This window comes from Lissotriton helveticus, chromosome 3_1, assembly GCF_964261635.1.
Source record: "Lissotriton helveticus chromosome 3_1, aLisHel1.1, whole genome shotgun sequence".
NCBI classification, from domain to species: Eukaryota; Metazoa; Chordata; class Amphibia; order Caudata; family Salamandridae; genus Lissotriton; species Lissotriton helveticus.
Window position 1 is genome coordinate 1,750,206,687 of NC_136061.1, and position 21,756 is coordinate 1,750,228,442.

At 42.6% G+C, this 21,756-nt stretch overlaps 1 protein-coding gene across 6 annotated transcripts in view; it reads right to left on the reverse strand.

Annotated features, from left to right (window-relative positions):
• Positions 1-21,756, reverse strand: part of LOC144823747 (protein 4.1-like) — a 960,864-nt gene that overhangs the window by 72,987 nt on the left and 866,121 nt on the right. For all 6 annotated transcript variants that reach the window (XM_078682548.1, XM_078682547.1, XM_078682545.1 and 3 more), the window contains 2 exons: positions 21,327-21,428; positions 3,366-3,446 (listed from right to left, as the gene is read on the reverse strand). In XM_078682548.1, coding sequence (XP_078538674.1) covers positions 3,366-3,446; positions 21,327-21,428 — 183 coding nt within the window. The remainder of the gene's footprint in view (positions 1-3,365; positions 3,447-21,326; positions 21,429-21,756) is intronic.

Sequence of the window (21,756 nt, forward strand, 5' to 3'; positions counted from 1 at the left end):
TGCCCACAGAAATCCGTTCCCAGAGTGGAGAGGATGTGGGCAGGTAAGGAATCTGCGGCTAGATATAGTCTCAACCAGATAAGGCGTTACCGAAGGTAAGTAACTTGTTCATCTGATAGAGACTTCAAGCCAGATTCTTTTCCTTGGACTAGATACCCAAGCAATACCTCCCTGGAGTTGGGCCTGCGAAACAGTTTCACACTAAAAAGTACTGCAGGACCGAACAAGCAAAGTGCCCTTCCCGACGGACCTGACTGTCCAGGCAGTAATGTTTCATGAATGTTTGTAGAGAAAACCATGTTGCTACCTGGCGGATGTCCAGGAGCAGAACTCCGCGGGCTTATGCATTGGTCGCAGCCTTACGTCTGGGAGTATGAGCATGCAAGATCTCGAGGGGATTGCTTCTTGGCCATTGCGTAGCAGATCTTAATGCAGAGCATGATCCATTGGGAGAAGGTCCGTTTCTGAACAGCCTTCTTCTTCGCTCTGACATACCCCACTAAGAGTTGGTCATCCACCTGGGAACTATTTTGTGTGGTCAAGGTAGAATGACAACGCTCTTTTTAGGTCCAGTTAGTGGAGTCACTCCTCTTCCTTAGATGGATGTGGTGGAGCGTAGAAGGCAGGGTGATGAACTTGCTTACATTAAAAGAAGTGACAACTTTTGGCAGTGTGAAGTACCAGCTTGTCTGGGAAGATGATCAGGTACAGAGGCTCAGATGACAAAGCATGAAGCTCACTGACCCTTTGGGCAGATGTTATTGCCATGAGGAAGGCAGTCTTAATGGTAAGGAGCTTGAAAGGACAGTTGTACAGTGGCTCAAAAGAAGTGCAAATCAAGAGGGCGTGGCCTGAAGCATGGCTGTGTAAGCTGCATTTCCATCCATCAGAAATCCTGCCAGCTTGATAATGACGTAATGACTTCATCGCTGGACAGTTCTGTGGGTGATGCGAAATAGGGCCCAAAACCGCTGCGAAATAGGGCCCAAAACCACATTGCATGGGAAAAGAAAGAGAGGGCGAAATCACGCATGGGAAAAGAAAGAAAGGGCGAAATCACTGGAAGAATTAGAACAACAGATACTACGCCTTGAAAGACGGGCAATCCACGATAATGATCCCAAGCTAGCCCTGCAACTCGACACCCTGAGACAGGAATATAGGGATGTGGCCATGGATAATACCAGGAAGCAGAGATTGCTGATGCTCCAATGCTTTTATGAGGATGGAAACAAGGAGGGGAAATTGCTGGCCTGGATTTGTAGGAAGGAACAGACCAGGTAGGTATGGGACATTATAGACATTCATAATGTCACCCACAATACAGACATCCACATCGCTAGGTCTTTGCCGATTACTACTGATAATTCTATACAGCCCGCCCCTAAGCTCAAATACTGAGATAGAGAATTACTTGATCCAAGTGCTGGCAGATGAAGAAGCATGAGAGCTAGATGCTGACCTGACTGACAGAAATGTACGAGTTACTTACCTTCGATAAAGATGTATCTGGTAGAGACCATTCTAGCCGCAGATTCCTTAACGTAGAATTATCCCCAGGCTTAAGACTGGATCTGGAAAATGTTCTTTGCCACAGCATCTCTGCGCGCCGGGGGGAGGTATCACGTGACTCCGCCCTGACGTTGGCCCTGACGTCGTCCGAGGGCGTAACATCAGCAAGGTCACATAAGCCCTACTCCGGCGCGCTAACGTCAGTTTTCTTCGGAGAAGTTTTCCGTGCCACAACGTGGAGCCATCACAAACAAAAACCGTGAGAATATAGGAACAGTGTGCGAAAAAAATCAGATAAACAAATGGTGAGGAACAGCATCATTCGGGAGAGTGCCAGGCACTGTGGCACCTAAAGTTATGGAAGGGAAGAGCAGAGCACAGCTACTGCGAAGCAACCCTGCAAGCAAATAAGACATCCTCACTGAGGGCAGAAAGTATGTGAAAAATGTCACAGCAGAAAAAGAGGCCTGCAATCACAGTTCATGAACAGTGAAGGACAACAGGCCAGAATAGAAGAGTAACGACAATTTACCCCAAGACAACCCCAGCAAGGAGAGGCGTATCCCCTGTAAGAGCTAAAGGCCGAGGCACAGCCAAGAGACCCCCAACTCAGAGGACTACAGAGGAGTCAGAAATTTCTAGCAATGAAAAGGGGAAGAGCGTGAGTAGGCCCCACATTGGAAGACCAGGGTGCGGGGACGCAGAAGTACCCAGGAACCCACCAACCAATCACCAGAAAGGAAGGAGTGGATCAAACAAGCAGAACAAAGCATCCCACTAGGGAGGAAGTGAAAGAGGGCACTCGCAGAAGGCAAAACCACCCGGAGGCAGACGACTGCAGAAGACCAAGCTGAAGGTCCTCACAGACCGGGGAGGAAGGCTGGGTCGTGAAGAAATCTGCAGCTAGAATCGTCTCTACCAGATACATCGTTTCCAAAGGTAAGTAACTCATACATCTGATAGAGACTACTTGCCGCAGATTCCTTAACGTAGAATAGATACCCTATCCATACCCAGAAGAGAGGAGGGCCTGCAAGAGAGCCTCCCCGTAGGAAGAAACACAGGGCCCCAGCAGGGGAACGTGGCGTGGTACGTCGAGGATCAGTCGTGCCGAGGCGTTTTGGATGCGTTGTAGTCGTTTGATGAGCTAATGGGTATAGTGATAAGCACTTAATTGCCCCATCAAGCACAGGATCCTGGAGAATATTTCATAAGGTTTGACCGTCAATTTTTGAGAAGCCAATTAAACATATTTATAAAACACACATAACCAGCTATATAGGCCACATTTAACTTCAAAAGAAATAGTCAATTCAAAAAATGTAGACACTATTTGTATAGAGCGACAATAAAAACTCTTTTGCAAACACTATTTTAAAGAAAGGATGACGAATAATGAGGGAATACAAGATCCATGCAGCCTAATAGGCTGAGAATCTATAACTTCACGTTCATGGAAAGGCACACTACAAGATTCCATCATGCCCATATAGTTAATTTTTCACAGCTCCTGGTGATCGTATCCTGAAGCACTGAGCTGGCAGTTTTTGGCTATTTTCTTTGGAAAATATTTTCAAACTTTTCTGTTAAGAACAGGACTCGAACTCCTTTTAGACAGGTTATGATTTGCTATTTCCGTACACAACTGTTCTTCTTTTCACACGCGATTGACATTTCAGTGTCTGTCTTTAAATAAAGTTTGTTATAATAGTCAGGAGCGTGCATGTTGTCAAAAAGGATCTAGAAAGGTTGTGTGATCAAGATTAAAACAGACTCCCAGTTCAGTAAGCATCTTTATGAACATTCCATTCAATCGCAGCGAACAATATGCTCACCAGTCCGCTCTTTCTTACCTGATCATGGTCAATGTCAGAATCTCCTGTGATCACTATCCTTTTCTCAATCCGAGTTTCAGAAATACCTCCTTTCACAGTCTAGAAGAAGAGTTTAGACTACCTTTAATCGAAGCAATGAAAAATAAAACATTCACATCTGACTTTGATAATTAAACAGTTCAAGTCTAATCAGCGCAAAAACAAAATGCTACCTAAACATACCACAAATAATTTCTTAGCTGTAACTGTAACTCTCCAAGGTGGACATACATTTAATCACATGCTATTTCACGTTTCACTTCATCCAGCTCAGAATGCTTAAAACAAATAACACAGACTGCCATAACTTTGAGCCATACCTTAAAGCTATTGTCTATGGTAATTAGAGCTTTTTTTCACAAATCCTTCCCTTGCAGGCATCCCCATTTCACCCATAAGAACCATCTTATCCAGATTCAGTGCAATATAACAGCAGCACACCACATCTATGAGAATAAGTCTTTCAAATTTGAACTTTTAACATGTAGCAATGCCAGCCATTCCAGTAAGGGAGGTAAAGAGCTACTTCCTACAGCACTGGATGTTTTGTAGATTTACAGGCCAAAGGAATAGTGCGGAAAGTGGAAGATACATGGGCGAAAGAAAAAGATTGGAGACATCCATGAAATAAATGCTTTAATATTGCCTTTCAAACTGGTGTATCTGCCTTGATGAAGAGACTACATATTACCTTCACCAAAAATGCCAGTATTGTAGCTTTTCCTCTGGACAAAAACGCTGCAAGTAGCTTTCTGTTGGCTTTGTGTTATATGTATGTTACGATGCCTACAATTTATTGAGCAATAACAGGCTTTTTCACTGCTTGTCCTTTTTTGGCCTTGCCAAAAGCTACAAATACTAAGGGGGTTAAATCAGAATGCTTTTTTTTTCAATATAGTACATAACGTCCCTTTTAACATCTAGTCTGTCAAGTGATGCTTCCGTTACATTCAAAAAGATTGGAAGAAAACCAGGAGAGCAAATCTGCTTGGTTCAAGGTAACATTTTAAATTAACTTTGGATATGTCTTCACAGTCACTTTCCATGAATAAAATGTTGTGTGTGGCTTCTCTGACAAGAATTACACTGATCCTCTTGTAAAACAGTAATTGTTACAAAGAAACCAAAAAGTGTTTACTTGTAATACTAGCTTTTCACCATGAACATTCCCTCTGAATTCAAGTTCGTGCAACATCCAAGAAGTAGAAGTTACTTACCTTCACAATGCTTTATCCATTGTTCTCTAAAACCACAATACTCACCTTTTGAATTCCTCCAGGCGCTACAGTGGATTAGGAACTATTCAAAGCAACTGCTTCCACGCTGGTATATCATGCGGCAAACTCACGCCATTCCCAGGAAGTGACAATACAAAGCCATATAAAGATGTCACCTTTGCACACTGATGACCGTTTCATTGAACGCTTCCACACCCTTAGAGGCAGATCAACAGTGTGTATCAAATCCAGCTTGGGACCTATTCAGAACCCTAAAAGTCCACTACAGAATGTGAAGGAGGAGAGGCAGCAAGGGATCAGTGGTTAGATAAAGTATCCACCATAAAGAGTGTTGCAAAACATGTTCTTTGATGGATACCGTTAACTGAAGATTCCACCCCTTTTGGTTAGATACTAAAACACTGCCTTCTAAAAGGTGACTGGTTTGAGAAGTGAGTGGACTTACACTAAGATCTGCGGGACCAAGTATTCGAAATTACTTTCCCTGAAGAGTTGGCTGTTGCAACAGTTATGCCCATAGTGAAGCTGCGAACAGATGCCAAGGTCTTAGCTGGCAGAAGTTCAACACCAGAATACCTATCTCCAACGATATAGACGCAGTCTTGGCTGGGGTGGAATGAGTCCAAAACTTAGATGTCTCTTTTTAGCCAGAGCGTAGCATACATCAAGGGCTGGATGTTGTGAACTCTTCTGGGATTGTCTCTGCTTGGCCGTGATTTGGCTTACTCCTCCTGGTAGCCACAGTATATTCACCTGGTAGGGAACAGCATGATAAGCAAGGGTCTACAGGAAAAGTTCACAATAATTGGAAGAAAAAGCTAGACGGCAGAAAAAGACCTCACCGGACTGAATGCCTGACTGAAGAATACTCTCCAAGGCTAACACAGTGGTGGGGAGGAAAAAGTCCCTTGCATGGTAATAGACATGAACCCCTGCCCAGAAAGCCCTAGCTTTGGTAATATATGCATCCTTGGAAATAATGTTTGGCTATGGGCAAACACGGATTATGACCTAGGCCTGTCTGACAGACTGTGGTCTGGTTAGACCAGGAGCGGCGCACAACGTGTTACCCAAGTCATGGTAAATGGCTACTGCCCTTACCTTTTGTACCGCTTACCGAGAGTTAAGCAGCACACCTACGGTGGTGGCATCATACCATTTTGTAATAAGTAATATGACCTGGCCTTTTTTACCTGCATCATGGAAATGGGGCCTGTAGCATCTACCTCTAGCCCGGGTATTGTAAATGATCACACCCCACATGGAGCTAGGTATTACATGTCATTATTCATAAGCAGGTAACTGTGAACTGAACATTCTATATCATGAATTTTATAACTCACACCTAGGCACTTAAGTCACTGAACTACAGTATGTCAGCTAGCAAAAGAGTCCTGTTATCTCTAACTCACTAGACACTACACCTTCCCCTTTGTAAAATTAAAAGTACCATTAGTACATATGTGCAGTACAACTCTTCAATAAGTTGTTTTGGTACTCAAATGGATTGCCCAGATCTGGTCATGTGAGGCTGAGAGATACAGAAGAAGGGTTCATGACTGGCATTAGTGACAAAGATTTTGGTACAGTCATTGGGCTCTGTGCCGGAGAAGTCTCACTCATGACATCTATAGATGGCAAAGGTCAAAGCACGTGCTTAAAATGCAAAAAAATCTTGTGTCATGGAATTTCCAGGATGGTGAGCAATCACCATGTGTCCTTTACTGTCAAAACGGTCAGTGGGTCAGCGCCAAAAGGAGCATCAGACTTGCACTTCCGTTTCTGCCTTATAATCACTTGGCCTTCTCTGTTGAACACATGGTTCAACACAAGGCGGCATCTGTCCACGTAGGTATTTATGTGACATTTATTGGGAAGAGTCAATTCTGCAAAGTTCATCAATACCAATAGATCTCTCAGTGGTCCACTGCGGCACTTTGGTGCATATGCCTCACCCGAACCTTAAGGTGGCAGGGCTTTTACTTGTGGTAGAATGCAGAGTTGACCTGTAGGTACAAAGTGCATGCCGAAGAACTAATGTGAGTTCAAGCTTTTCCAGCTCAGCACTCTGAACGCTCTTCTTGAGGGTGCTCCTAAATCTCTTGACCACAACATTCACCTATGGCCAGTGAGGTGTGCTTTTCTGATGCCTGATATTAAAATAAGTGAGAAATCATTAAGTTCCAGACAACTGAGAGGCAGACTATTGTCAGATTTCAAAATCGTAGGAACACCACGAGTTGAAAAAATACTTTCTAGCATTTCAATGACTCTGTCATGTGTCGTTGACGAACCATCTTCAACCAGAGGAAAACAGGAATATTTATTAACAATTACTAGTAAATGACGTATGCTGTCAAGAGGTCCGAAGAAATCAATCGCAATCTTCTTCCATACATGCTTTGAGAGATCAGACATGTTGTGGGGTTGTCTTAGATGACAAACAGTTGCACAAATGATAGGATTTTAACTCTTATTCAAATCTTTCATCAAGATGGGGAAACCACATTCGGTCCTGTAAAGCTTGTTTCACGGCACATATTCCTCGGTGTCCCTCACGTGCCAGTTCAATAACTTTGTTATATCCCGAGTTCAATGCTATTCATGCCCTGCCTGTAGAATCTTACTGTGATGACAAGTTATATAATGTTGTGAGTCAAATAGTCACAGCTGACTGGGCTGAGCAGCCTTCTGGCTGCTCAAGGCGGGGTCAATTGTACCATCCTGAATAAAGCTACCTTAAACTCATCTCTTGTACCTGACTCAATCACTACAAACTTGTTGTCTCAGACTCGCGGGTATGACAATTCTCGACCCTCATAAGATGATTTCTTCTGGAGTAACAAAGTTCGTCCTACACATTCTTTAATTTCTAGTATTCAATTTCATCATAAAGAGGTTGAGATTGTGTTCACCTTGATTGGTGTGTAATAATGTCTGAGTATTAGCAGTTTTCTGTCAGCACTTGTGGCAGCAAGCATTTGTTCTAAAGATATGGCATCCGGGGCAATAGATTTCACAACGGAATTAACATTGGCATCAGCCACTTTAGAAGTAGTGCCATGATATAGTATTGGCACACATGAGAAGTATTCAGCAGGGTTTTGATCTTTACCTGGACGCGATTGCTGGACGCATACTGCTGCAATCGCAACCCCCACCACTCAATACGAGGGGGCATCTTGGCTTTAGGATTGCCGAAAATGGGGAGTAATGCTTGGTGGTCAGTGACAACTGTTAAATGTTTTTCATTCAGAGGCCCACACTACAGCTAGGCTTTCATTTTCGGGTTGTGAAAAAGCATGTTATGTAGTTGACAAACTTAGGCTAGCATAAGCCACAATATGTCTCTGGTCATTGGGATGTGCAGTGTACTGAGCAACTATGGCACTCAACCCCACAGGGCTCGCATCAACATCAACCTCCGTTTGCAATTTCGGATCATCGGACTATTTCTATTTTAGTTGCATTCTCAATTGCATGCTTGATTTTCTTGAAACTTTGTTCACATTCACTTGACCATTTTATATGGGACATTTCGTTTTGTTTCTCAATGGAGCATTTACACTAGCAAAGTCATGTATATAGCTTGAACAGTAACTAGCCATACCAAGGAAAGATCTCAGCATAGTTACATCCTGTGGGGGAGAAGTGGATGGCAAGGCTTGTACTTTGTTCGGGTCTGGGGTCATTCCCCCCACCCCAATTAAAAAGTACATGGCCAAAAACCTTGAGTTTGGTTTAATGAAACTCACAGTTTGCCGCATTTAAATTGAGAGCTACATCAGAAAATATACAACACACTTGTGTCAGAGCATTATCATGTTCCTTTCGTGTGGCCCGAATACTAGCATGTCATCACTGTAATTGAAAGCATTTGGAACCGGCTGTATTATGCGACAAATTACAGCATGAAACAGTTCGGTGGCTGATGACAATCCAAAACTTCGCCTTTTCACATCGAAGCAAATCAACATGAGTTGAAAAGATAGCAATGTACCTTCAATTCTTGTCCATTTCAAGCTGGGTATACTCTTTGTTCAAATCCAGGTGGAAAAAGACTTTAGCGCCATTTAGCTCCGTAATCATGTCGGCAATGTGCGAACCTGGATGTCGTTCTCTTTTAATTGCCTTGTTTGCTTGGTGCCTATCAGCGCAAATGTGTACAACTCCTCCACTATCCTTTTTTGGCACTACCACTAAGGGTGATACCCACAGTGTTGGACCAATGGATCGCTCAATAATCTCATTCCTTTATAAGGGATTAACAGCCTCTAGTAAATGGATTGCAATTTGACAATGCCATTGCGCATCAGGACGAATGTCCTCATTTATGTGAAGTTGCACTTGTGTTAAGCCTTCCTACTTAATGCAACAAAGAAGGAAACTGATTCACTAGATCATGATAGACCTTGACATTGTAGTTCATAGAAATCAGCCCCATGTCTGTAGCAGTACTGAAACTGAATAAACATCCACTCAAAGTGCCTGGCGAGACATAAATTGGTGCATGTACTTTCGTAATTTTATGCTTCACAGTGGCTATACATGAACCATGACTTTGTAGTGGTGTGGAAGCAGACCACATATACACTTTGCTTTTCGGGCAATTTAAATGGGGAATTGGAGACCGTTCATTTTTCCCACCAGCATAATGTTTAACGATACCCCACTGTCTATGATATTATGATCACACTTCTTTCCACCTATTGGCCTTTTGGGACTTTGTTTTGCACTTCAATCTCACCTGCAAACTGACTATAAATGCATGTAGTGTTACAGGTATGGCTATGTTCTGCGTACCACTTTGGTCTTTCTCACGTAACGTGTGGAGAATATACTCTGAATATGTGCTTTGTCACTGGTGTGTGCCCTGACGAAGGAACAGTGGACACGGGTCCTACTCCGAAATGCGCATCAGCGCTTCTTTTTTTGTAATGTTGTTTGTGTAATTTTTGTACCATTGTCACTTTGATGTTTTGTTAAGTTTGTTTTTATGTTATTTAGTTGTGTATGGTATGACTGATGCTTGTGGGCATGTGTGGTGTTATAGGGGGGATGGATGAAATTGGTGTATCAGTTCTTGTTGTGGGGATCTCTGTATATGTGAACTATGTATAGTTATGTTATAACATGTTATAAGCTGTTTTGTAACGCGCTCAATTACTACCGGAGTATCCTGGCGCGGTATACCGCTGGGGAACCCGTCCTGGCTTTCCCTGTGGGATGGTCCCTACTGGGAGTCCCCAAGGTGATGAATTTTATGTATATAACAAATAATTTGATGAAATTGCTTAGCAAAGCACAGGCTTTGTCGTGACAAAATAAAATAGTGTTTATAAATTTCTGGGTGGGACAATATTGATGTTAATTAAATGAAGGATGTAATACCTATGTATTCATTTGTTACTAGGGAGAGGTATTTGTACTTGTTCTAGGAGTGCTTGGAATCACCCTAGGCACCTCACCCAAAGTCTTTGTTGGCCAACAAACGTTGCAAATTAGTATGAACTACACAACACTACTGATGAGATTTACACCAAATAACAAAAGGCAAACTTTCTGGACCAAGATCTAGTTAGTCTCCTGTCAATTTTGGTGCAATTCTTTTCAGCAGTTTGTGCAGTAGAGCTGCTTTAAAAAATCCATGGAAAATGCATGGGGATTTTGTATTTTGGGGCCCCTCCCCGCTTTTTTTCTCAGCCCTGCTTGACAGATTACTCCAAAGCTTTCTATGAAGAAATTAGTCAAAAAAAGAAAATAAGTTAGTGGAGATTTGTCAAACAGCGCCAAAGTTATTAGCACATCAAAGAAGGTATTTTCTATGGGAAAGCATACTAAACTATAACTACCCAGTGGCTACTATCACTATCTATTGCACATTAGTCAAGAAAATACTCTGAGGTGGAGGAGGATGGAACTCTAGAGGTTAGGAGAAGAATTTCTCAGCAAGTACGGAAAAGTACAGTACATTTACAGGACTACTCAGAGCTTGCAGAGTGCAAGTATTTCCTAACATTATGAAATATGAATACTGGTGTCAAAAAATGTGCATTCTCTCTTTAGGTTTCCTTTCCTCTCTTGCTTGTTCCCATGTTTTTCACTGTGCACAGAAAAAGGAACATCCACGGGTGGGACAGGCACAAATCCAGCATTAGTGATTTAATAGCATATACTTACCTCTTATTCTGCTCTGATTTTATGGAACCAGTGCTGGGTGTTTGTGTATTTTGGGGGGCGGGTTTTGGGGCAGGGGGTGAGGGAAGGGTTATCAGCCTAGCGCAGTGGCAACAGACCCATGTTATATAAAGTACTGGGGTCCTGAAGGAGAAAGCCTCACCTCCAATGTGAGGGATTTGGCCTGGTACTTACCAACATTATGGTGGGATGTGGCTCTAGGATCATCATCAGTCCCAACCTGTTTCACACTTGTTTTACTATGTTCTGAGACAGGAAAATACCTTGTTGTACTGTGATAACCTTATCTAGTCTGACTAGGCAACTCAGTGAACTAGAACCCTAGTCTTGTCACTTGGTGCTCTCCCACCAAGACATGCTCATCAATGCAGATATCTCGGTGGCTTACCATCTGAATGGGCAATTAGGGACACTGGAAGCAGAGGTGATACTGGGACCAGTACTGATATACTGATTCTCAGGAAGAAAGGGAAGTAAAAGCCTTGATTTGGCAACGAAGTATACAAAATCTTATACAATCAGGATTCAGCAGTTAATCCAGCAAAACAGTAAAAGGGTTTCTAGACTAACCAAAAAAAAGGTCCCCTGGTTGATTTGGCTTTGTTTTCACACACTGGTGGGATGGGAATATCCCATGAATGGTAAATGTGTGTACCCCTACCATGATGGACTGACTGTATGTGAAACTGGTATCCTGATTTTTTTCGGTCCTGGTGTGTCACAAATCTAGAATGTGCACAGTCGCCCTGGAAAAACATGGTCCAATGATGTGTCCTATCATCTGGAGAGCACACCAAGCGTGCCCTTGTAGTAGCCATACAGCTACTATCCATGCCCAGGGGGGAATCACATAAAGCTGTGGTTACAGGGTACTGTGTTTTGTGAATCTTTGGTGAAACCAGATAATTTTCTTTGTATCAAAAGAGTGCAGTCTACTGACACCTCTTGTGTAAAAGTCCACTGTTAGGCGAACCCCTAGATCCTTGTGCTGGCAACCTACGTGCATGTTGAGTGTGTATGTGCGAAGTGAATATGTACCATAAGTCGGTTAGTAGGACAGTGTGTAGTATGAGAGTACAGGGGCCAGTGAAATCCCTTTTCGATGCCCCTGGCTGAGCATTAAATGAAATGGAGGATAAGCACAGCTACCATATTCAATAGAAGTGTACTGACTATATTCCTGTGGCTGGAATTGGAAGGCCCAGACACTGAAAAAAAAGAGAGGACGGGGAAACTGCTTTCCTTGGAATTTAATTAAATGAGGCCCTTGTTACCAAATGGCTGCTGTTTAATTCTTCCTGAGATCTGCACATTGGTGATGGCAGTTTTGAGGGGTGGAAATGCAATTTATGTTGTTCAAGGTGAAGAAGTTTCTAGGCAGGAACTGCATTTGAGTCTGCTGTGATTGTTGATTCAGAAAGGCTGATGACATCTAGGTGCAGACATCTCACAATTCATGGTGACTTTGTTTTCAATGCTCCTCCTCGGGGTCAGCCCCACTGTCTGCTTGCTGTGCAAGCCATCCTTTTACAAAAAGCTTTATATGAGGAACAACCAAAAATTGACATTTGAAAAATAATTTCTGATGCTTTAGACAGTCTATCCACATCTTTTCTGGAAAAATTGGGATCCAAACCACCTAGCTCTGCTCCATTTTCAAGTTCTTCTTGCCCAAGGAATAGAGTGCTCTGCAAAATACCCCAAAGACTCCTGTGTGACAAAGTCTGTTGTCTCCTAGAGGTGAGGGGACACTGTCTGTAGTCTACAGTTTCTGTGGGAGGGGCCGAGGGTCTCCCTAGAGCATGCCTGCATGCTAAAAGTAGGAGAGTACCTGGCCATGCAGGAGGAGAGACTGTCCAGGAAGAGAAACCCAGTGTGCTCCCAGCATGAGGAACAGCCAGAAAAACTGAGTATAACAGAGTGAAGCCAGGTGTGACCTGTGCTTTAAATGGGACCCTTGCAATTCCCGCTGTGAGCCGGGCAAAGACTTTCTGAGAGCAAGCATCACTGTCGTCTAGGACTCAGCCGACAAGAGCCCAAGAGAGAAGTGCAGCCGCTGCTCCAAGTCAAGTCAGGAAGAGAAATTGCATTGCAGCTGATGAAAGAGGTCCCGATTGGTCCGAAGGCTGCAATTGCTATATCTGAGCATCTGTCTGCAACTGGGCTGCCTCAATGACGTAGTTCAGTGGTCTCTGTTCCAATGCGAGGTCACCGGTGCAGCCCCAGCAGAAGTGAAGCTGCCACTGCAAGAACTGCAAACCGCTAGAACTGCAAACACCAAATAGTGTTTTTGGACATGGCTTGCATTTTATTTGTGATGCTAAGTGCCCAGGTGAACTACTCCAATAAGGAGTTCTGATTTTTGAGTTAGGCTACTCTTAAACCTGGGCATAGTTGATAGTTCCTCGAATCTCTAATCATTACTGCCTCTTCAGTGGATGTACTAAAAGTAATCTTATTTGTATTTCTGGATAACATGTTTTATACTTGGTTGAGCTTATCGATATAAAGCTCTCTGTGGTTCCCACGCTAGGCATGCCCTGAATAAATTCCAAGACATGCAAATGTAAAATTCTGACACTGTTCCATAGTATTTAGCTGTATTTATTATTTTGGCATGAGCAAACATACTGGTAATGAAAAGGATGATGCAGGGACCATTTATAAGGGTGCCAGGAAACCTGATAGGGAGAGGGACAGAAGAGGAAGTTCCTATGTCTCAGATTTTGGTAGAAACTGGGTTGCTGGAATCAGTGGGTAGGGGGCTCTCTGGCCTGTAGATTGTAGGATCTTAGGACCAATGATAAACATAAACCTTACAGATACTAGACAAATTCCTTTCTACATTGCTAGAGGGAAATGGTACGTTTTATATTGAGGAGGACAAGTTTGCATAGTCTTGGAGAGCAGATGAGCATGCTTTGCTCAGGGTATTTTTTACCATTTTTAATTCTGGAACTCTTGAATGAGGAGGGATGAGGTTTTGTTGTTTAACAGTCTGGTGGATATTGTCAGCATTTCTGCAAGGTCAGTTGATGCCTTTGTTGACTATAGTAGGCAATGAAAGATTCTTTTAAAATGATGCAAGCTTTCAAAGTGACCAATGTTATTTGCTCAAAGTTGGGGTAATATAGTTGAATTTTCATTGCATTTCAATGACACATGAATGGGTGTACAGTAGCCTTTTCATGGGTGCCAATAATTATCTTGGGATGCATTTTTAAGGTTCATCCATTTTTGTTTGCTGGAAAAAAACAATAACAAGCATTTGCAATGCATAAGGTCTCGCATTAGGAAAGTTTGAGCTATTGGTATTGTAAATGACACATTTGTTATATATGTGTTGGTTTTGAAAATAGCAAAAATAATAGCTTTGTCATTTACAATGCCAATAGTTATAACTTGTGACACCTATAGCATTTGTAATGCAATATGTGTTGTATTCACGTGACTTAGATGTATTGATATTACAAATAACAATGGCTTTGAATTTTTTTAATAATTAATACTTAAATAAAAGTTATTGTAATTTATAATGGCAATAGCTTAAACTTTTGTAAATAACTTTTCTGAAGAATATGTTCAGTGTATTTTATTGTGACGAAAATCCAAGAACAGAAGTGAAATACTAACCTCTTTTTGTGACATTTGTAATAAAGCTTGAAACATTGAGAGATCATATTTGACCCAGTTGTTGGTAAATGGTTGCACAGATTGATGCTGTGGTGGGGCTGAGAGATGTTGTGGTGGCGACTAGTGATGCTGTGGCATTCAATGATCCTGTGGTAGCGCATAGTGATGTTGTTGTGGTAGCGCATAGTGATGTTGTTGTGCCCCTTAGTGATGCTGTGGTGATGCGATAGATAGAGTGAGTGGGATAGATAGATAGAGTGAGTGGGATAGATAGATAGAGGGAGGGCGATAGAGAGATTGAGTGAGCGAGATAGATAGGTAGATAGATAGATAGATAGGAGTGAGGGCGATAGATAGCTAGACAGATAGATAGAGTGATGGCGATCAGTATCTAAATAAGTAGATAGAATGAGGGCGATAGATCGATAGAAAGATAGATAGAGTGAGGGCGATAGATAGAGTGAGGGCGATAGATAGATAGCGTGAGGGTGATAGATAGATAGAGTGAGGGCGATAGATAGATTGATAGATAGATAGAGTGAGGGCGATTAGATAGATAGAGTGAGGGCGATAGATAGATAGAGTTAGGGCGATAGAGTGAGGGCGATAGATAGAGTGAGGGCGATAGATAGAGTGAGGGCGATAGATAGAGTGAGGGCGATAGATAGCGTGAGGGTGATAGAGTGAGGGCGATAAGATAGAGTGAAGGCGATAGATAGATAGAGTGAGGGCGATTAGATAGAGTGAGGCCGATAGATAGACAGATAGAGTGAGGGCGATAAGATAGATAGACTGAGGCCGATAGATAGAGTGAGGGCGATAGATAGACAGAGTGAGGGCGATAGATCGATAGACAGATAGAGTGAGGGCGATAGATAGATAGATAGTTGTGTGTGTGGTTGTGTGTGGTTGTGGGTGTGGTTGTGGTTATGTGTGCGTGGTTGTGTGTGTGTGCTTGTGTGTGTGTGCTTGTGTGTGTTATGCTTTGTTTTTCTATGTTTTGTTATGCTATGTTTTGTTGTGTTTGGTATGCTATGTTTTGCTAGGCTATGATATGTTTTGTTATGCTATGCTATGTTTTGTTATGTTATGTTTTGTTATGCTATGCAATGTTTTGTTTTGCTATTCTATGCTTTGTTATGCTATGCTATGTTTTTTTGCTATCCTATGCTTTGTTTTGTTATGCTATGCAATGCTTTGTTGTGTTTGTTATGCTATTCTTTGTTATGCTATGTTGTGTTGTGTTTTGCTATGCTATGCTTTGTTTTGCTATGCTATGTTTTGTTATGCTATGTTTTGTTATGCTATGTTTTGTTATGCTATGTTTTGTTATGCTATGCTTTGTTATGCTTTGTTATGCTATGCTCTGTTTTGCTATGCTATGCTTTGTTTTGCTATGCTATGTTTTGTTGTGTTTGATATGCTATGTTTTGCTATGCTATTATATGTTTTGCTATGCTATGTTTTGTTATGCCATGTTGTGTTATGCCATGTTTTGTTAGGCTATGTTTTGTTTTGCTATCCTATGCTTTGTTTTGTTATGCTATGCTCTGTTTAGTTTTGCTATCCTATGCTATGTTGTGTTTTGTTATGCTATGCTATGTTGTGTTTTGTTATGCTATGCTATGTTGTGTTTTGTTATGCTATGCTATGTTATGCTATGTTTTGTTATGTTATGCTATGCTATGTTTTGTTATGCTATGCTATGCTTTGTTATGCTTTGTTATGCTATGCTATCTTTTGCTATGCTTTGTTTTGCTATGCTTTGTTGTGTTTGATATGCTATGTTTTGCTATGCTATTATATGTTTTGCTATGCTATGTTTTGTTATGCCATGTTTTGTTATGCCATGTTTTGTTAGGCTATGTTTTGTTTTGCTATCCTATGCTTTGTTTTGTTATCCTATGCTATGTTGTGTTTTGTTATGCTATGCTATGCTGTGTTTTGTTATGCTATGCTATGTTGTGTTTTGTTATGCTATGCTATGTTGTGTTTTGTTATGCTATGTTTTGTTATGCTATGCTATGTTTTGTTGTGTTTGTTATGCTATGCTATGTTGTGTTGTGTTTTGCTATGCTATGCTTTGTTTTGCTATGCTATGTTTTGTTGTGTTGTGTTATGCTATTTTTTGTTATGCTATTTTTTGTTGTGCTTTATTACGCTATGCTTGGTTACGCTATGCTTGGTTATGCTATGCTTGGTTATGCTGTGCTTGGTTATGCTGTGCTTGGTTATGCTGTGCTTGGTTATGCTGTGCTTGGCTGTGCTGTGCTTGGCTGTGCTTGGTTGTGCTGTGCTTGGTTGTGCTGTGCTTGGTTGTGCTGTGCTTGGTTGTGCTGTGCTTGGTTGTGCTGTGCTTGGTTGTGCTGTGTTTTGCTGTGCTGTGTTTTGCTGTGCTGTGTTTTGCTGTGCTGTGTTTTGCTGTGCTGTGTTTTGCTGTGCTTTGCTGTGCTTGCTGTGTTTTGCTGTGCTGTGCTTTGCTGTGTTTTGCTGTGCTGTGCTTTGCTGTGCTTTGCTGTGTTTTGCTGTGCTGTGTTTTGCTGTGCTGTGCTTTGCTGTGTTTTGCTGTGTTTTGCTGTGCTGTGCTTTGCTGTGCTGTGTTTTGCTGTGCTGTGTTTTGCTGTGCTGTGCGGTGTTTTGCTGTGCTGTGCTGTGCTGTGTTTTGCTGTGCTGTGTTTTGCTGTGCTGTGTTTTGCTGTGCTGTGTTTTGCTATGCTGTGCTGTGTTTTGCTGTGCTGTGCTGTGCTTTGCTGTGTTTTGCTGTGTTTTGCTGTGCTGTGCTGTGCTGTGTTGTGCTGTGTTTTGCTGTGCTGTGTTGTGCTGTGTTTTGCTGTGCTGTGCTTTGCTGTGCTGTGCTTTGCTGTGCTGTGTTGTGTTGTGTTTTGCTGTGCTGTGTTGTGTTTTGCTGTGCTGTGTTGTGTTGTGCTGTGTTTTGCTGTGCTGTGTTGTGTTTTGCTGTGCTGTGTTGTGCTGTGTTGTGTTTTGCTGTGCTGTGTTTTGCTGTGCTGTGCTTTGCTCTGCTGTGTTGTGTTTTGCTGTGCTGTGCTGTGTTGTGTTTTGCTGTGCTGTGTTGTGTTTTGCTGTACTGTGCTGTGTTGTGTTTTGCTGTGCTGTGTTGTGTTGTGTTTTGCTGTGCTGGTAAGGGTATGTGAGGGTGTGTGTGAGGGGGTGTGAAGGTGAGGGTGTGAGGGTGAGGTGTGTGAGGGTGATGAGGTGTGTGAGGGGTGAGGGGGTGAGGGCGTGAAGGTTGTGTTGTGTTGTGTTTTGCTGTGCTGTGCTGTGTTGTGCTGTGCTGCGTTTTGCTGTGCTGTGCTGTGTTTTGATGTGCTGTGCTTTGCTGTGCTGTGTTGTGTTTTGCTGTGCTGTGTTGTGTTGTGTTTTGCTGTGCTGTGCTTTGCTGTGTTGTGTTGTGCTGTGTTGTGCTGTGTTTTGCTGTGTTTTGCTGTGTTGTGCTGTGCTGTGCTGTGTTGTGCTGTGTTGTGCTGTGCTGTGTTTTGCTGTGCTGTGTTTTGCTGTGCTTTGCTGTGCTGTCCTGTGCTGTGTTTTGATGTGCTGTGTTGTGTTGTGTTTTGCTGTGCTGTGTTGTGCTGTGCTGTGTTTTGATGTGCTGTGCTGTGCTGTCCTGTGCTGTGTTGTGTTTTGCTGTGCTGTGCTGTGTTGTGTTTTGCTGTGCTGTGTTGTGTTTTGCTGTACTGTGCTGTGTTGTGTTTTGCTGTGCTGGTAAGGGTATGTGAGGGTGTGTGTGAGGGGGTGTGAAGGTGAGGGTGTGAGGGTGAGGAGGTGTGTGAGGGTGATGAGGTGTGTGAGGGGTGAGGGGGTGAGGGCGTGAGGGTTGTGTTGTGTTGTGCTGTGCTGTGTTGTGCTGTGTTTTGCTGTGCTGTGTTGTGCTGTGTTTTGCTGTGCTGTGTTTTGCTGTGCTGTGCTTTGCTGTGCTGTGTTGTGCTGTGTTGTGTTTTGCTGTGCTGTGCTGTGCTGTGTTGTGCTGTTTTGCTGTGTTGTGCTGTGCTGTGCTGTGTTTTGCTGTGCTGTGTTGTGTTGTGCTGTGCTGTGTTGTGCTGTGTTGTGTTGTGCTTTGCTGTGCTGTGTTTTGCTGTGCTTTGCTGTGCTGTCCTGTGCTGTGTTTTGCTGTGCTGTGCTGTGTTGTGTTTTGCTGTGCTGTGTTGTGTTGTGCTGTGTTTTGCTGTGCTGTGCTTTGCTGTCCTGTGCTGTGCTGTGTTTTGCTGTGCTGTGCTGTGTTGTGTTGTGTTTTGCTGTGCTGTGTTTTGCTGTGCTGTGCTGCGTTGTGCTGTGCTGTGTTGTGTTTTGCTGTGCTGTGCTGTGTTGTGTTTTGCTGTGCTGTGCTGTGTTGTGTTTTGCTCTGTTGTGCTGTGTTGTGTTTTGTTGTGCTGTGCTGTGTTTTGCTGTGCTGTGTTGTGTTTTGCTGTGTTGTGTTGTGTTTTGCTGTGCTGTGTTTTGCTGTGCTGTGCTGTGTTGTGTTGTGTTTTGCTGTGCTGTGTTGTGTTTTGCTGTGCTGGTAAGGGTATGTGAGGGTGTGTGTGAGGGGGTGTGAAGGTGAGGGTGTGAGGGTGAGGAGGTGTGTGAGGGTGAGGAGGTGTGTGAGGTGTGTGAGGGGTGAGGGGGTGAGGGTGAGTGTCTCCAATGAATGTCACTGCTTCGCCTTCTTTGAAAATGTTCAGTGCTGCAAATAGAGCATGCCGCCGTAATTATCACAGCATGAGGCCCCAAAGTGATAATTATCACAGCATGCAGAGAGCCGCGCCACGCTGCTGGAGCACTCAACTGCACATTAATTATAGTTGAGTGCTCCAGCAGCCTGGGGCGCCTGTTGACATGCTGTGATAAGTGGGTCTCATGCTGTGATAATTGTTGCAGCGCCTGAGGAAGTGGAGACTCCTGCTGGGATAATTGGTCTTGTGGGCTTGCAGCGCCTGACGTCCAACAAACGTGCACAAGCTGCTCAACCTTGAAGCTCGTTCACAGACCTGGGTCGGCTCGTGCCCAGGTCTGTATCGGGCTCGTTCACAGCTGTTACTCCCTTGACAGGGAGGAAGGTGACTATAGTCTCGCTGGCGGGAGCGCTTCGCGCTCCAACGCCAGCTCGACCTAAAAAGATTCTCAACCTATAGAAGCATAGATGGACCCGGACCATCAGGAAGTACACTGGCTTGTGTTTTGAAGACAGCACTGTTTCTCAAACGTTTTCACACAAAAAAAGTTTGCTGTGACCAATTATGCCAGCATATAAAACATTTCTGAAGTTCTCAGTATCGCATCTACAAAACCAAATGGGGTCATTGTGTGATGAGTCTAGAAGACACATTCGTTTCAGATATGCTCACTGCACACATTCAACAGCTCTTTTAAATCAGAGTCTTAAATGACTAGCCCGCTACCAAAACGGTCATTTGGTTCACTGATTGGCTCCTCAGAAGGACATGACGATTTTGAAGCTAGAGGGAAACCGACTGGCTGAAACACAAAAGCCCAAGGTGTTAGATGTTCCAGTTTTACTCTATGAGCCCTGCCATAGCAATACGAATACTCATCTCCATTTTATATGGATTGACTGAGAGAGAATGCTAGCAATATCATCCATCACCTCTGAAGAAGGGTTGAGGGCCTTTAGATAGCAGAGAACAGAAGAAGATTGCTCTGAAAGAGTCTCTGCTACCTGTCTTGAGTAATTCTGGTTCAATTTTACATGGCAGGTTTCAGGTGGCTTGACAAATTGATGCTGATGATGGGGATTTGGAGGAGTGGAAGAAGATATAATCTATTCTATCTTCCATCAGGCCACGCCACCATAATATTGTTTAGAAAATATTCCCATAACATGCTCAACACATTAACAAATTGTTCCACAAGAACATGTAGGGAAAAGACTAATGAAAAAATTATGTTCCTAACCAATTAGTATAGTAGAGTAAATGAAATAAAGTACCGTAGTTGCTGAGAGCTGAGAAGGGCTGCTTCAATCAAAAAAGTTTTCAAACCTTGTGGATCTACATAAAGCAAAGGGACAATGGGACAGTTCCTTGAAGGTTATGGCTCACAGTATCTTTTTAATTACACTGTTAATCTAGGGCGGGGGTCACCGGCCTTTTTGGTAATTAGAGGTACGTATGTTCAATGAAAACCATCATGAGCTACTAATATTAGTGCTGTAATAAGTGACCAGGCCGGACAAGCTTATGATAGGGCCACCACTATAGATGAACAGCAGTAGCCACCTCAGTGCATCAGTTATGGTTGCAAGCATTAATGTTAAAAAAGCTTTATCAATTTGGACTACTTCTACATAGATCATTCATGAATGAAATTTTTTTATAGAGCACACGGCTACTCTTGCGAATGTCAAGGAGCTGGAATGCATAACAGCCATAGCTGCAGTGCCCCGACACCAAGTTAATAATATTAGTAATAATTCTACTTAATGCCATATGATTTATCACTCAACTATCAGCTTTAAAGACATTTGATTCAATCATTTTTCTACAAACATCAGGTTATGAGTTGTGAAAATACACACATTTTTGTTTCATATATATACGTTTTAATTTTGCTGTACATATTTTACTATAACCCAGCAAAAGCTTCTAATTTAGTTGATATTCTTCCATGTAGGTGGAAAGCTACCAGTAGCTCACGACCTACTCATTGAAGAAGCCTGATCTAGGGCAAGTGAAGCATAAACAAAGCTTCTACATAACCCCTAAATTTGGGATGATGTCAAGGGTTTGGTCAAACAACACATTTAGAACTTCACTAACCCGTCCCTCAGATCATACTACAAAATGTGTTAATCCTGGCTTTCCGAACATTTTTTGTATCTACTCTTAATTGAGAACCCATCATTATCTGTGTGAGTTACCTTTGTGATCTGCGTAGTCGTCGTGCTGCTCGTGGTCTCTGAAGTAATCGTGTGAGCAGTCAAAAGAACACCAGGGTCCAAATCACAATGACTATCATCCATCTATGAAATAAGAGGCAAACATTGCTGAACAACAGCATCAATTCCCACGGAAAAAACACACAAATCAAAGGGAGAAGATTGTGTACAAAGAATACATTATTCTGGAGTACTTTGAAAATAATAGGGAACATTAGTTTGTGAACAAGAACATGAAGAAAGGGATTTAACAGCATAAGAAAACTTTTTACAATAGACTGGTGAAGAAACGTAGATAGCTTTCTGGCAAGACCAAAATAATACTTCCTCACGCAAAAGAATACTTTAAATACTACAATCATTTGAGAATTGCCCCTTTCAGCAATGAACAGGCTTCAAAGGCAGATGTCAT